The following is a 16,941-nucleotide window of genomic DNA, read 5'->3' on the forward strand; positions in this document are numbered from 1 at the left end:
AGAACGGCAGAAGCAGGTAGCCCAGCTGAAGTTCCTGGACAACAAGGCACTCCCCAGCCTATTGTCAGAAGACCTGCTTGATTCAGATCTGGCTTCCTAGACTCCTGGTCATTTTAATTTAATTGACTTCCACAAAATCACTCAGGAAATGAAGGAAGCAAAGCAATGGCTTGGGAAGGAAACCATTTTGTCTCATATTAGTCTAATTTAATATTTGAATTATTTAAAATTAATGATTAATATTTCAAATGTGCAAGAAATGTTTATAAATACTAATTTGAGTATCAGTACAGTGATCCATCAGGAAAACTGATGGCAAATGACAAGGCTTTTCCAACTGTTAATGTGAGGTCTAAGCTCCATAGACAGCTGGTTTCTTCCAAGTTAAATTACTCCGCTACAGCTAGTCACTATGTAATAAAACTCAGAGTTATCACTACATCCTTCTGAAAGTTCACCTGTCAAAGGTGACCAGAGAATTTTAAAAACAAGGGCAGAGTTTCCTACCATTCTTTTCATTTAACAGAGCAATACAATGTCAAGTTCAGGGTTTTCCCTTCCTCAAATCCATCCTCTTCAAAACCAACTTAAACAGAATAAATGTTAATAAAACTTTAAAAATTAATTGCAACATCTAAGAGTCTGCTTAGCTTTTCAAATCTTCTGATTGCCTCTTTCAAACTGAAATGCATCAGAATATTAATAGCCAACCCAGAGCAACAGAAAGTATTCTTGTTCTCCATTTTAAGTAAGTATAAGCAAACAGCTAAAAGTTGAACAGCAAATCCAGTTTAAAAAAACCCTTCAGATTTAATGAGCTAAAATGAGGTTAGTAAAACAGAAGTTGAAACAAGATGTGTTGAAATAAGATTTGTTTGGATTTTACAGTTTGTTTATAAAATAATGCTTATCTCTTTTGAAGTTTTCAAGTGGTTCAAAAGCACAGTTAGTCCATGTGACAGATGTGGAGTTGGGAGGGAAATATTTTTATTCTCACCTCACAGATGGGTGAACCAGAGCAGAGGATCTGGCACCCATCTTCTCTGGTGATGGGCACAGCTAAGAACTGCCTAAACAGAACAGAACTTGCGCAGCAGGGAACTACTGACAGTCAGATTTTTTTATTACTTTTTTTTTTTTTTAAAAGTATGTTGAATCCATGTCCAGGCCTTGAGACAAGTGTCTATCTATACAGTTTCCAGTAACGACTGGTTTATTCTTAGAAACATGCTTTTCAAATTTTAAAATCGGTAGTATTTTCCCTTGTTTATTTTAATAAGCAAATCACTGCAAATTGAGCAACATAGCATCCAGAAGACTTCGAGTACTTACCACCTCTCTGTGAAGAGCAAGTAAGAGGACAGAAGGAGGACAGAAGCTCTCCTTGAGCTTCCAAAATAAATGAAATGTATAGGCAGTTCCATTTTCCATCTACTCTTTGCCTATGGAGCTCAGGAAGAGGAAAGGGCTAGAGCTGATCAACACCTCCTGTTTCAGCACCCAGGTGGAGCACCTGAGGTCCTTATCTGCATCACTCTGCTTTAGTGTGTACCTGTTCCTTAAAAGCAAATAGGCTTTTGAGACAAGATCCTTTCCACAACTCCATGGAAATGAGAGTGACTACATGTACAGAATGTGTGGGTCCAAATTTCATCCTCATCCTAATTTCCTCTTTTCCAGGGAGAAATTTCAGACCAGGGAGGGAGAGAAGTATTTTTAAGTTACTAGCAAAATACGTGCTTCATCACAATATTAAGTACAACTCAGTCTATGGGATTAAGACTTGCCGTACCTCTCTGTCAAGGCCAGCTGCTACAGTGATAATGTCACCAGTCTCGTTATTGATTGTAAACATGTTTGGAGAAGGGCTGCTCGGGGCCTGTGACAAGATTCTATATCTCAGCATCCCATTCTGCGCATTGGGATCATCAGCATCGATAGCAGTAACAGTCATCACGTAGGTTCCTAGCAGAAGGATAAATAATTGATGTTATATAAACAGTTTACTCAGATTACACCAGATCACTTACAAGCAATGGTCAAAGCATGTATTTCTTTTGGTAAACTCTGCACATTCCTTCTCTTACTTAAAACAAACTGGTTAAACGCAAGACTCACCAACAGAGTAATTAAAATACATAAGAGGAGGTAAAAATACTTTGTGTTTATAAAATATCAGATTTGCTTTTAACTGAAGAAGCTCTATAAACAATGAAATCCTATGATTCTGCCACAAATAACATTTCTGTAACAACAGAGCTCCTCACGTTTAGGTAAAAATATTATTAATTGGGCCAAAGGAAATATACTTAATTTTCGGAATTGGTGCACATACCGATAGAGATTGAAAACCAATGTAAATAATACTCTTTTCAAAGGTCTTTGAGATGCATGTTCTTTCCAGCTCAAATGCTAAGTCCGTGTTGCAAAGTGAGAAAATACATTTGTTGTGCTAACCTTTCTAAAAAATTTATTTTGCACTACTGACGAATCAAGAAAGTGGTTCCAGCCATAGTGCATACTTTAGTCTGCGCAGATTAGAATTTTAATGAGATGTGAACAACATTTAGGGTTTTCTTGAGAATTCAAATGAAACTGTTTGATTTCAAATCCCGGTATTTCCAAAGCCTCCGAGATTCAGAATTAGAACTGGATGTGCTGGTATTTTGGAAGTCTCTTATACCCAGAGCTGCCAACTAAATGAACATCAATGGCTATCATAAACATAACTTTAAGAACTGTGACATTATAAATAGGACTTTGAAAAACAGAAACCTAAAGTCACATTCTTAAAGACTTCTCGGTTTCAGTTTATGTACATACTGCTTCCTTCTTTTGGAAATTAATCCTAGCATGCTAAAAAGTGAATTAAAAGTAAAGTGAAATGATATGACAGTTTTCTGAGATTGCGCTCATCACACTAGAAAGACACTCTTGAAAGCGTTAGGTGTGAAGGCGCTCCTTTCATCACCTTCAAAACGTTACTGCATACCTCCTCCCCTCGCCCCACTTCGAAAGCTCATGTATTACCTGGCTTCGATCCTTCAGGAACTGTCCCATTCCAAACTTGGTGTAAGAATTCAGGCCTATTGTCATTCATATCAATGACATTAATAACAATGTCAATAGGATTTTCCACCTGGTTTCCATTTACATCCACTGCGTGTGCTCTCAGCTGCAAAAATGATTAAAAGTATTAGAATTTGCACAACATACAGGCACAAATAGATAACAGTAATGGTGACAGGAAGTTTCAGGCCAGACGTTTTTAGCTCATTGTATTTTGTCATCTATCACTGCGCCCTCACATTGACAATCTGAGTTTTCAGGTTGCTAATGGAACTGCTGTTCAGAGATCTAAACTATTCTGAGTTGCAGACTTACCACTCTGATTTGCTGAAAATTATTCTGAATCATGTAGTTTCGATTGCCTACTGTCATATACAAATCTGGTTTTAATAATGACTGTTAGGAAACAGACTCTAGAAATATGCAGATTTATATTAAGCAGATAGCAACTTATTAACAATCCATAAGGAATGAACACTGGCATCACTTTTAAGACACCTTTACTGATATTATGGATATTGAATAGACATGAATGCACAGGAAAATTGTATAGAATAGATTTGTGTTACCTGGAACATCAAAGTAAGACTTGTAATAAATCACTGTCGGTAAACATGAAATTCCAGGCTAAAATTAAGCTAAAGTTTATGGACTGAGTTTTAAAGATACTGAGACACTTAAATTTAATGCCCTGATTGTCAAAAGAGACTGAGTAACTATCTTTGACAGTCAGGTTTACCTAAATCATCCTAAATTGGCCGGCAAAAAAAACGAACACAGTACTTTCTCAAAATGTAAACCTATGGAACCAGGTCAGAGCCCGGCAATTGCTAGGCAAAAGAACAACTTTCTCCTATAGCAGTCCTGCTGAAGCCCATTATATACACACACACACACACATCTCTTCTGGCTACAAATCTACTAGAAAGGAGCAAGAGGGCATTATTAACTCGCCACTCTGGAAATGACTCATATAAATGTAAATTCCTAAGTCAGTAAATCTTGAATTGCCAATGCCAAATTCTCAGTAAAAATCTTACGGATGCTGGAGTGGTCATGCTCTTGTGAGAGCCATTCCCCTTGCCTCCCTCCAGATCCCTCCTGCTGCGTCCTCTGTTTGGGAGCAGCACTCAAAGGGCTTCCCGGAGCGTGACGCAAGGAGTGTTTTAGTCTACAACATGCTGGAAACTCTCTCTAGCAGCCGATTTCAGCGTGGTCTTTCAAAAGCAGAGACAACCTTAGGTCACAGCCTGGTCTCCCCCTTTTCTTCAAACCTTTCGTTTCTACTAATACTGGAATCCGTGGTCTACTTTGTCAATTTCTTTAGAGCAAAGAATATCATTTTCATAAGCTGACACACCTAATTTACAATTCCATTAAAATGCTTAGATTTGCCCCTGAAAATGAAAATCGGTAGGTTATTCTTCCCATCCATTTCTCAAATCACAGCTGCTGCAATTCTAATAGCAGTCACGTCCTAATTTAAGTTGCTGAATTAAAAGTAAACTTTTGAAAAATAGACAATACAGTGGAGACTGTGATCATTGGTCTGTATTTGAAATACAAGCTACAGTATCCATATTTCGATCTTTTAAAATTACTTTATCTAAATACATGTAATCACTGTTTATGTATGTTAATATATTTAAGCTGCTTAAACACAGTAAGAGCTAGCCTTAGTAAGTACAATGAATACAAATCTGCTGCAAACTCTTCAAATCATATCTCGTAGAAAACTAAACAGCGGCTGTTCAAGTCACGTTTGAAGCAGATGTTAATCTTCAATTTGATAATCTGATTTATGGTAAATTAAACTCTTACATGAAAAGAAGCAATCTGCTCCCGGTCTAAAGGCTTTGTCACAGACAGTTGTCCTGAGATGGGGTTGATGATGAAGATGCCTGTTGGAGGCTGGTCAGCTCCTGGGCCAGTCACACTGTACCGCAGGGAGAGGCTTTTATCACGATCGGACCTAATCTACGTGTCAAAAGAGAAAATGTTTACATTAGCTACATACAACCAGTGGACGGCCTGCTGCAGAGATGAGCAGCAGCTTTTTCTTCTTTTTTTTCTATCTTTAAGCTAAACTTGTAAAATTATTTTTTCTGGAAATTGTATAAAGTTATTATAAAGCTTGAAGTTTTCAATTCACTCTTTGTTTGTCAGAAAGTTGGTCAATTAATTTTCAGGAACATAAAAATATCCCTCCGTATTCCTCATAATACGATAAACTACATTAAATCAAAATAAATAAGTATTATTACCTTAAACAGAATTGTTTAGATCCGAGAGAAAACATATGCTATCATAAAATTACGTAAGAGATAAAAAGTCTGTTTTGGTTCTTTTCCCCCTCAACTCCTTTATCTTCCCAGACCAAAGCTACAGACTCTCTTCTGCTACTGGCAGTAGCCCTTTAGAAAACTCGCTGTTTTTGTTTAAAGACTGAACTTTGGTCTTATCTTCCAAGGAAAAAATTGAAGGGCAATGCATCTGTGTAGAGCAGGTGAATCACCGGCATGCACATCAACAAAGCAGAGCAAAACTGTATCCTATCAACTTGGGCTAATGGTCTACCAAGTTCTAACAAACCCTTGTAGAAGCTGATCATGGCCAACCAGTACCATGGCTGGAAGCCTTCTCCCGTGCTGGAGAGCCTCTGTTGCAGAGTCCTGTGGAGCAGCTGGTGTCCTCACGCCACCACATCCCGTTTCCTCCTGCCTCCTGGTGCACTACTCCTCCCACTCACACCTCCACACCCTTCCTCAGGTGGAAAACTCCAGTGCAGAAGAGCGGACAACTCCTGAACTGGCAAAGATCCTCCTTAACCACTTAAGGAAGTTATCACAGCACTTATCACCTGAACCAAGGTCACTTTCCACCACTACAGGAGCACAGAGACAACTTAAAAAAAACCTAGCAAATGCAGCCCAGCCCACTACGCAGAGAGGCAATAACGAAAACCAGCCCAAAGACTCTGATAACTATCTGGACAACGAACAAGACATCATTTACACAAAACCCTCTTCAAGAGCTCTCTGGGGGACACTGAAACCACACTTCTATTAACTTCCTTACCCTAACTAATTCCTGAGGAAAAGGTCCTCTGGAATTTTCTGGTAGGTTGATTGGAGGAATAACCCAGTCTCTCTTCTGCCTCTTCAGAGGGCTGCTATGCTTGTATTGTTGCCATGGAAATACGATGTCTTCTATTTTCTTTTGGTCCTTTCCCAGGTACAAGATAAAATCGAGCACATGTTAGAAGGGGAATTACTAGTAGACATTATAAAGTAACTCAGATACAATTACATAATTGACTGAAAGGCTGTCTTTGTTCACAGAACTGTTTTATTTGCATTCACAGTGCAGTATGAAAACAACCAATGTTATTTACAACTGCACTGCAAAATTTTAAGCACTCCTTTTCTTTTTCCCTTGTTCAAGTTGGAGGAGAAATGGAATTATAAACCATTTATAAGATGGCACTACTGTGTAAACTATTCTACACTTTCTGAAAAGTAGTTAATATTTTGCAGAATTTAATAGTATGCCTTTATATATTTCTCATTAGCTAGAACTTCAGTTCAGGTAATGTGCTACTGTACATTAAATTTAGATCTGGGTGTGCTAAAATATAATTTGAGTTCCAAGAGAAGTTTAATACATACTGGTAGGGAATGCCTCAAATATTTATGACCCTATTAAATCCCATAGAATTAATGCTGTAATTATTTTAAACCTATGTCAGCCATGATGGATGCAGTAAATGACCCACTTTACACATTGGGCATTAATCTCTGCTGGGTGTCAACGTTCCCTTCCTGTTCCCTTCTATATCTGCTCTCATTTCAGCCTTTGGATGCCAGCATGCACATAACCATGCTAGCTTGCTTAAGGGTGGAGACAGGGCAAAAAAGCTTTTTCCAAGATTTTAAGATAAAAACTTTTTTAAAAAACTCTGATCAGATATGCCACAGATGCCCAACTGAAGGCCAGGTTTTCCACCAGTCTACATTCTGCTGATGGCAAGGATGCCTGAATTGGATCTGTGGAAAGAACAGGGCATGCCCTGGCATACCTAAGCATCCGCTCTTTATTACTAGACTTTTACGGACAAAATGACATTTCCTCGTTGAGAGCATGCCCTAGAAGATTTAAAACAAGCATCAAGTAAACAAAAAACTGAGGATTATACAGCTTTGGTCTCCAGAGTGCTCTCGGGAAAAACGTGTTGCATAACCACACTGTCTATTTTAACGTTATTGCTTAAATCTTTAATGAGTACCTATTACAGATACGTTAATCTATGAATAAATTTCATTCTTTATTTGTAAGCTAAGCACTTTATAAAAGAAGGTAAGAAACAGCAGGCAGCAAGTAATATAACAGGAAAAGGTAATAGACCTAATACTGTTTTCCTGAAACACACGCATTGTTATTTGTATATTGCTAGGTTTCATTTTTGTTATAGTACATGGTTTATCCTATGGCAGCTTCCAGCAGAGGGAGACTATCTTCCTTATCAAGTAGCGCTGGAGTCATGAATAATTTACAATCTCCAATTTGATTATGAAGGGACAAGACAAAGCCAATATTCCCTGCCAGAAACGCTTTCCTACTACTGCTGTAAATCTACAGCTCCCATCTAATAAACGTGACTGATGCATTCTAGCACAAATTTGTTTATTTTGTGGTTATATTTAACCGCTTGAATAAATACCATAATACTTTCAAGCAATTTAAAATAAAGAAATGACCGTGTCCAACTTAAATTCAGGTATAAATCTCAAACTATACAAACAAAAAAAGCTCAAACATAAACGAATCCTATATACTTAAACAGGCATGCCTCTCCATGCCTTAGCGAAGCTACAGAATAACAGGCTATAAAAACGTTCTTCCTGAGGCTCCAGCTTTGCATGCACTAGCTGTCCATTAATAAAACACCTCATGGAGCGGTACACGACAGAAAGAATCAAGTCTCTATTTTTAGGCTTGTTTGCAGATACATTTATACAGGCTGCATTTAGTTGTTGTTTTACCTTTTCTGAAGTCCCTGCGAAGGCTGGTTCAGGGGTTAGCTTCACTCTCATTTGCCATTCTTCCTGGGTTTCCCTGTCTTGAGCAGACACGACGAACTCTGTGGGCTCTGCTGAAAGTTGAAAGCTTCTTTCTGCGTACACCACACCATCTTCGCCTATTCTGAAGTCTTCTGGCTCACTGCTTCCAAAGTGTATTTTTTTGTTTGCATCACAGCTTCGAAACCTCACTGCAAAACAGACACACAAAATGAAGAACGAAAAATGAAAAAGCAGCCAACTTGAACTCAGTGTGACATAAAACACATTAAGAACAAATATTCAAAAGCAGACAGACTTAACTCGCTGCTGTTATCACATGCAATGATGGGTTGAGACTCATGCTTTAGGGGTCAGTCCACATAACAGCGATATCCTTCTGCGGACTGCTAGGCAAAAGGAAATTTTGTGTTGTTTTTTTAAAAGCTATTTCATGTACCACACGCCCATTCATCTACTTAGGAGTTACTCGTTCTTGTTTCAATTCCCTTTCTCCTTCCTTTTGTCCCGTCCGAAAGATGCATACTGGAACACCAAGTCAGTAAAACTGATTGTATAGATAATGATGTGAAGTGCACAAAACAGAACTGGTAACAGATTGCCACTTTCTTTACCCAACTGCTTTCACTACCACTTATCTTCTGGGCTACTGCAAATAATAGTAGGTAAAAAATGGAAGTGTGCTTTTATAACCAATAATCGTTCTTTAATGTTTCCAAAGTATTATGAAGTATTTTGATTGTATGGGCAATAGAAGTGCAAAACATCATTATGAAGGTTGTGCTGAAATGCACATAGTGAAGATGAAATGAGGCTTTATGCCTCATTTCAGTTATTGGACTTTTTATATTGTGCTAAACCATGCAAAAACTATTTAGCTTCAAAACCTAAAGGTCCCTCTCAAGAAAAATCACTACTAAATGTCATGCATTATATGCTTCCTTCTGTAATGCACAGTTCCCAGGAAGGTACTGAGAAGAAGAATCATACCTTTCTGTGTCCTTCAAGGATCAAGCTGATGTTCAGATGACGTATAAAATTTGTTTCCTTACTGTACCCTTTCAGTTATCCAGAATAACCCATCTGCCCTCTCCTGACAGAAAAGACTGCACAAAATACTTCTTGTCCATCATGTATGAAACAAAGCACAGCACTCTTCAAAATAAACAATAAAACATCAGCCACGTTAATACTGATTTTTTTGGGCTGGGCAGATATACTGCTCTTTCTAGAGGGCTCGCAGATTTTGAAGGTCTCCCTCCATGAAACATCAGCCTCACCTCGGGGAGAAGAGCACACTGCGTCTCACAACTTGCTGAACCCAGGAAGAACAAATTTGCCTGGGTAAAATGCTGAAACCTACTAGGGCTCCTCCTGTGGCCCTCCTTGTAGATGCTGCGTCATTTTTTTTTTTATTAGCAGTAAGAGTGCTTCACTGAAATGCTAATAAATACTCAGTCTCTCACATAAGTTTTCATATATACTACTCCCTAGGCAATCCCTATTACTCCTCAAGTCCGTCCTACCTGCTCCATAAAGCACAATTGAGACTTCCTTTCCTATGGATCCACAGACTTACAGGTCTGCAAAATTTGGAGAAGGTGACAGAACCTGTGGTTTGCTGTACACACAAGAGGAGAAAATTGACAGGAAGAAGGTCCAGCTCCCAGATGTTGACCATCCCATCGATCTCCTGCACTTTTCAACACCAAGCCTCACAGCTCGAGTCAGCTTACCGCAACGATATGCTGAAACACAACAGCCAACTGAGAAAATGCACAATTCTAAGCCAAAACTACCAGTTAAAACTCAGCCAGAAATTATTACCAAGTCCTAATTCTGCAATTCTGATTCGGCAACCTTCAGAGCTGGACAGTCTGTATTGTTTAGCACAAAAATGAAGAGGTGTCCAAGAAGAGTTTACTCGAAAGTGGCTACATCTAATGATTTAAGAACTTAATGACTGAACTACCAAACAGCACTACTCCTACTTGGGTTCATCGGCACAGACCACCCACAACCCAGGCATGGAGAAAGCTGGGCCTCCTCCAAGCATCATCTCTGTTCACAAACAAAACTCTCAGTTAGAAACAGTTCATATTAAGCTACTAAGGAAAAAAAAAAACAAACCAAACACAACAGCCAGCAATATATCCCATAGCTCTGTGCCTCTGCTGACCTCTCATCTCAGCTATGGCTGCTCTCTAAATCTGCTCTTCAAAAGATTGTCTTGACCGAAAGGACAAAGAACGAGCCAGCTTCACCTCTGGCTCTTCTCAGACTTACTTCTGAAAAGCAGGGAGTGAGAAAGAGAATGAATATTAATCTAAACTTTGATCATTACTGTTTTTCAAAAAGGTGAAATTTAAAATTAATATTACAGTTATAATGGTCCAAAAGACTAAGATATCACAACAATATTTTATTAAAAAAATTACTTCCCAACTATTGCACAGTAACTAAATATATTCATTTTTTTATATATTCAAATTCATAAAGAGGATTTCTTTGCCCCACCTTCTCACATATAGACACCAGTAGCCAAAAAAAACCCCAAACATCAACTCCCCCCTCATTCCGAAAAAAAAAAAAACGCAACAAAAAAAAAAAAAAACCCACACCCTGCTAGTCCCTTTTAGTCCCTTTTCCACTTCATTGATATTCCTCCTCCAGGCAACTGTATATTATGAAATTCAGTGAAAATCCCTTTCCTTTGACAGTATCCTGGTAAAAACATATAAAATTGTCAATGCTTTGAGAGAATTATTCTCCCTTTGCAAGGAGCGCACATTAACAAATTATACTGAAGTATAACCATCTATAATTAAATTACCTTGACAGAGTACAGGTTGTGCAGTAGCTACTCTCCCCCCAACTGCATGGTTATCAGTCTTGTAAATTCGATTTAGAGCACTTTGCTTCATTTTTCAGTGTTCAACTGGTATGAACAAAGAGCGATTTCTGACTGTAGGTTGTTAGGCAAAGATTTTTGCAGGAATGCTACAGGATTTTTTTTCCCCCCACTGAGAAGAATAACTGTTTATACCAACCATGTTCTTTCTAACAGCCACATGGAAGGGAGGCATGCTTTCCAAAAGTCACTTTACATTGACAGATCAATTGTATGGATTCTTAATTTTAAAAAAAGGTTAACCAGATATACTATGCAGCATCCTAGTCACTTTATATGCAACAGAAAGAGTGATCAAGTATCAGATTCCACTGCTTTTTAATAACACTTTGCATAAATGATCAGATGTGAGTAACTGACAATCTGTAAAAACAGCTCATGGATTTTAAAATATTTCTGACTATCTTCTGCACCTTCTGAAAAGTATCTGTTTTTTAAAAGTATATTATTTGAAAGCACCAGGAAGTATTCAATCATAATCTGAAATGTAACCACTTTGGTTTTAAAAATAAAACCTTTGGTTGTATCAAAACAAGTATGCAGCATAGGAGTAAATGCAATTAGTTCACATATTCAAAACAAGGCCGTGCACAAGGATTTACAAAAACAGGGTCTTTAAATAGAAGAAAAATTGTATTGAGTATTAGCATATGATTATTACTAAACATTAGACCTCAAGACAAAAGACCATTAGTATCCTCATTTGCGAGTCTTTTTTTGTCCTAAAACCAAGACAAGTATAATCTATCAAAAAAGAATAAAGGAGGACCTCCATGACTGCAACATTCTGAAATGAAAATCTACAGCTCTGTGGTATTAAAGCAAGCTTTCAAGTTAACACTCTTGCATGGAAGTAATTCTAACTTATGCATACACGTGTAGCGCACAAATCATTAAGAACTAAACATGCGAATTCATTTAAAGTGCACTAGAGAGCTACACCACTCGTGCTCAGGTCTAACGAGATGAATGATTCATAGTATCTATAAAATACGTCTAACCTCATGTACCTTACTAGTAATCTTCAATTACCTAGAATCATTTCTCAGACAATAAAAACCCTTTTTCAGCTACTCATGTTGGTTTGCACTCTTCGACAACCTGCTTCTGCTCTTTTTGTCTTAGGCAAGTAATACTGGAATTACTTGACCCAAGGACTGAGCACAGAACGATATAATGGGCTATGTTATTAACATCAATTTTTCATAGAATCATATAATGGTTAGGGTTGGAAGGGACCTCAAAGATCATCTAGTTCCAACTCCGCTGCCATGGGCAGGGAAATGAACATATTCATGTACAATATAGAATATTAATACAGAATTTTCATTACTTGCTTTGATTCTGAGACGGTTGCATTGAGTTTGCCATCTGGATTTTTACACTTTGAAAACATCCAATTCACTTCTAGAAAACAGCCACATGCATACAAACACACAAACGTACTTCCTTCCATAAATTTGCTGGATTGGTGTTACTCCCCTTCAAGGCTATTCTCAATGTCAAGTATCAACCTCAAGGCAAAGGCTCACTTAGAAGACATTATGGAAACGGCAACAAATTCCAAGTACTAACAACACATGCACTCCGGCAATAGTTAAGAGTGCATATCATAAAATTGAAAACCCAGGTATATTTAATCCACTCAGGATCACTCTACAGCAGATAAAATAGAGTAAGAAAGTAGCTTATATACAACTACCTGTCAGATAGCATTTTTACCTTTGACAGAATAAGAAATTATATGGAAACACTGTGCTTGAGCTGTCTAGCTATCTGCATACTTAATATCTGAACACAACCTTCTCCAAGAACACTGTATTTAACAAGTCTTCCTGCTTTTCAGAGAGAGGAACTGGAGAAAACTACACTAGAACACATTAAAAAAATTAACTACTTTATAAATTAGTCATTTATTCAGATTGGTTACTTCTGTACCTGTAAAGTGATCTGTTAGTCCTACTAACAGAGTGCACAAGCTCATATTTCAGCTCTTGGCTTGTTGGAGTGGCTTGTGAAATGCCCATGAGACATCCTTTACTACAATTATAGGTAACCTTCAAGAGAAGCGCGTTTTTGACATTATGGTGGACTGTTATAATCACAAAAAACTGAACTACATTCTAACTTGCCTTTTCCATCACCAGCAGTACTTTTAAAGTCGGTCTGATTTTAGAACTCCTCGAGACCAGCTTAAAAATATTATTTAATTTTTGATTTTTTCATACATAGGTCATCTACAGCAGCCAGGAAAATGTCTTGTTCTTACCTGTAAGTGGAGAAAATTAGCTACAGAAATTGCTGATGCAAAATAAATATAGAATATAATCAGGTTGTTTTAGACAACAGCATTTTCCTACTTGTATTATAATTTGATTTGTCATTATATCCTTTAGAGACACTTCAGTGCAACAACAGTGTTGTTTCTAACAGGTTCTTCTAGTCTTTTTTCTAATCCCCTTTTCTTTTTTCCTTTTACATTCATGCATTGTAGTTTATCCCATACTCCAGACCATCTAGAAATATCTCAAAGCGCTACTCATTTTGAGCTTTTCTGGAGTAACCAACCTACGACGTTTTAAAAGAAAGCCTGGCTGTCAAAAGGCAGCTGCTTACCACTTTCTGAAAGGCAAGCCTACTAATTCAGTAGATGCTTTTGAAAACCTTTGCCTTTGTGCTGAGCACTGCGTTCCACCGCTCCAGCCCACGCCGAGTAGAAGGCTACTTCCGCAGGTCACACAAAACCAACTGCAATTTTGCCACTTAGTAAGGGCCAAATACAGCCATTTGCTTCTAATTCCTGTTTTCACCTGACTTCACAAGCTTTACAAGCTGGTGCCAAGTGAAAGTCAGGCCATGAAGCTTGCAAAAGGGGGAAAAAAAAACCAAAACCAAAAAACCCCACTAAAACAGTCACACCAAAAAGTTTCAACTGAGATAAAACCGAGGATACATTGAAGCTATTTACCAACTTGATGTGTTTCTGATCTGACTCACAGCAGCTTAACTTTCCACATTTCCATGCTGTGCTGTTTGCTGAATCATTTGTCTATTCAGTTAGGAAAATAATAATTAAAAGGAAAAGTGATTTGCAAGAGTTATGGTTTAATTCGTACTGTACACTCATTTCATTAACTGAAAGCAGTTCCAGAGTAATCTGCAGCAGGCATTAGGTAAAACCTAGTACTAATATATGACTTTACCCTGTGGAATTAAGATGCTAAGTGAATAGTCTACTGCAGAAAAACTATAAAGTTGTACGAAAAGTTGTATGATATGCTGGTAAAAATAATTTGTGCTAGTTACCGTAACTGACGTTCATTCAATGCAATTATCTTTCCTGCCCGGCTCCCCACACTGCTAATTCTCTAGATAAATGAATATGCACGTTTCCTAAAAAGTTTCAAAGCAACCTGGCAGTCTACACAATAGCAGGTCAGTACATAGACCTTCCCCTCCTATCATTCTGAATTTGTACAACTGCATTTTGAGATTTTTTTCTGTTCGAGTATTTTGTTGCAGGGTGCAAATGGCAAATATTAAAGCCCAGTGCATACTCTGTCCTACGTTAAAGGATTGCCTCCTCATAAAACCCACTAACTCAAACACCAAGGTCTATTTTAAAAGTATTTTATTTCATAGGTAGCTATCACCGGACTGTCCGATTCTTGCATTCACAGTGAAAGACTCGCACAGTTCTTTAATAAATGCCATCTAGTTTCCAGTTCCCATAATCCCCTTTGTTTACAGAACAAAGTCGTAACAGGCATGCCAGAATGAAAATGGGGATAATGTTCTTTCTATTCGATAGAAATGCCTCTGCAGCTTTTCAGAACGGGAATACCAGCCATCAGCAAAACACAGGACTGGTATCTCAAACAGAGTCCAAATTATATCTGATTCACTGATCCTTTTCAGTCCTTGCCTCTACCACTCACTGACACAAAGATTTTCTGCGCTTTGACACTCCTTTTGTCTTTATTTTAGAAAAAATAAAATGCAGAAAAACAGAATAAGTATCTTCAAGAAGGGGAAGTACTTATATTTAGACAACTGCTTTTGTTTTAAAACACAAAAAGGTTTCTTTCCCTCCCCCCCCCCGCCCCACTCTGTATTGTTTAAGTCAGTTTCGCTATAGATGAGCCTATATAGGCCCCTGCAGAGTTCTGCACCAGCTTTTTTTCTAAATGATGCTAGATGAAAGAAAACTCGGTAATAAATGTCATTTCTGTACTCTGGAGTACGCAATGCACCTTTAATACTTTCCCAAGTATACCATTTTACACAGTAATAAAAAGAAGGATTAAACACTAATCTCTTATACCCAGAATGCATCAACTGACTACACCTGCTAAAATCCAATTTGGTAATTAAAAAATATATCTACTGAACAGTCAAACCAGGAGAGACTAAAGGGAAAGTACTGTCTCTGCAGACAGCTAGCAGAAAACAGTTTCAAAATTCAGGCACTTAGCACAAACCTATTTTTACCTCTATTCATTTTTATGTGACCTTAAGCAGCGTAAGAAACAAATACCTACAATTATGGTGCAGCAATTAAAGGGCAGTTTTATTGCTACAGTAATGACTTAAATATCTAGAAAAAAACAGATGAGCAGTTTTGCCTTTTAGTCTATCTTTAGAAAATGCAAAAAAGAAGCGCTTATTCTTTTTTTTTCTTTTTTTTTTTTTTTTCCTTCCCCGCTCCTTAGCAATAAGGAGAGCGAGAACAGATGCTTTTATATGTTCTCTTTGCTAACTGCTCCTGGCCCGAAGTCCTTCTAGGCTTCAGGTTTCACATTATTTTCTATTTCTTCTTTATTCCTCCTCCTTCTCCTCTCTACAGGTGTTCTGTTTTCTAGATTTTTTTTAAAACTTACTTTACTCCCTGATGCTCCCATTTTCCTGCCCCTTCTTTAAACTGTTCTCCTGACCGGGGAGCAGTGGTGTCGAAGCGTTCTTAATTTCAAGCTGACAACCCAGGCTGCAGCTCCAACTTCAAGCACACTTAGGCAGAAAGAGCCTGTCACTGGAGGGCTGTCTTTAAAAAAATAAACTGATTAACTAAATAAATAAAAATGCAGGCTCCTGGAGTTTCTATAAAGAGCCAGGACTTGCTGAAATATCAAGCGGGTGCATACTTTCAAATGAGCTGATCATCTGTTTCACCAATTCAACCCATCAGCAGTTTTCTCACAGTGGCTTAAGCCTCCACACTAAGAGGGGTTTAGGAACAACAACAGAACATAGGGGAGAAGTATGCGTGTATCACCATTTGGCTATATGTCACTTCTTACCATGAAAAGAAATACGATAAAATAAAACTAGGGATTTTTCTCATTAAATTATAGGATTGGTCAGGCAGAAGCCAGAGTAGCATTTGCACTGCATTGCAACAAACAAAAATTCTCAGCTCTGACAAAACGGCAGTGATCCTGCCAACACTCCTGCTTCCCATTTAAAAAAAAAAGTGTCTTGAAACAGATGCAGGACCATTTAATACTCTGTACTCTGCTGCATACCCCAGGATATCACCCGTCACTTGGGAGCACATTTTGGAGTCCCTCTCATGTAGCTACGGATGCAACGAAGGGAAAGGGAAGTTTTCCCTAAAGTTGCTCTTAACTTCACAAACGAGTGCACATTTGAGCATGATGACCTTCCACAAACATCAGCACTGCTTTTCCTCTCTCCTTTCCTTCCTTCCTCTGTCTGGTCTGTCCAACACCGGTGGCTTTTGTCACTGCCCCACAGGTCATTCCTCTTAAAAGGTCCTTAGTCATCCTCAAGTTACTACAGCAGTTCTGGGTGCCACTTCTTTCCTAAAAGATGATCAAAAGAAGCGTGGCCAGCAGGTCCAAGGAGGTGACTCTGCCCCTCCAC

The 16,941-nt window shown here is 38.2% G+C and overlaps 1 protein-coding gene across 1 annotated transcript in view; it reads right to left on the minus strand.

Annotated features, from left to right (window-relative positions):
* Positions 1 to 16,941, minus strand: part of CDH2 (cadherin 2) — a 119,633-nt gene that overhangs the window by 32,544 nt on the left and 70,148 nt on the right. Inside the window, exons 3-7 of the mRNA XM_086609245.1 lie at positions 8,112 to 8,338; positions 6,148 to 6,294; positions 4,891 to 5,046; positions 3,031 to 3,175; positions 1,793 to 1,965 (exon numbers count right to left, since the gene is read on the minus strand). Coding sequence (XP_086465371.1) covers positions 1,793 to 1,965; positions 3,031 to 3,175; positions 4,891 to 5,046; positions 6,148 to 6,294; positions 8,112 to 8,338 — 848 coding nt within the window. The remainder of the gene's footprint in view (positions 1 to 1,792; positions 1,966 to 3,030; positions 3,176 to 4,890; positions 5,047 to 6,147; positions 6,295 to 8,111; positions 8,339 to 16,941) is intronic.

The sequence above is a fragment of the Tauraco erythrolophus genome, chromosome 3, assembly GCF_009769465.1.
Source record: "Tauraco erythrolophus isolate bTauEry1 chromosome 3, bTauEry1.pri, whole genome shotgun sequence".
Classification (NCBI taxonomy): Eukaryota; Metazoa; Chordata; class Aves; order Musophagiformes; family Musophagidae; genus Tauraco; species Tauraco erythrolophus.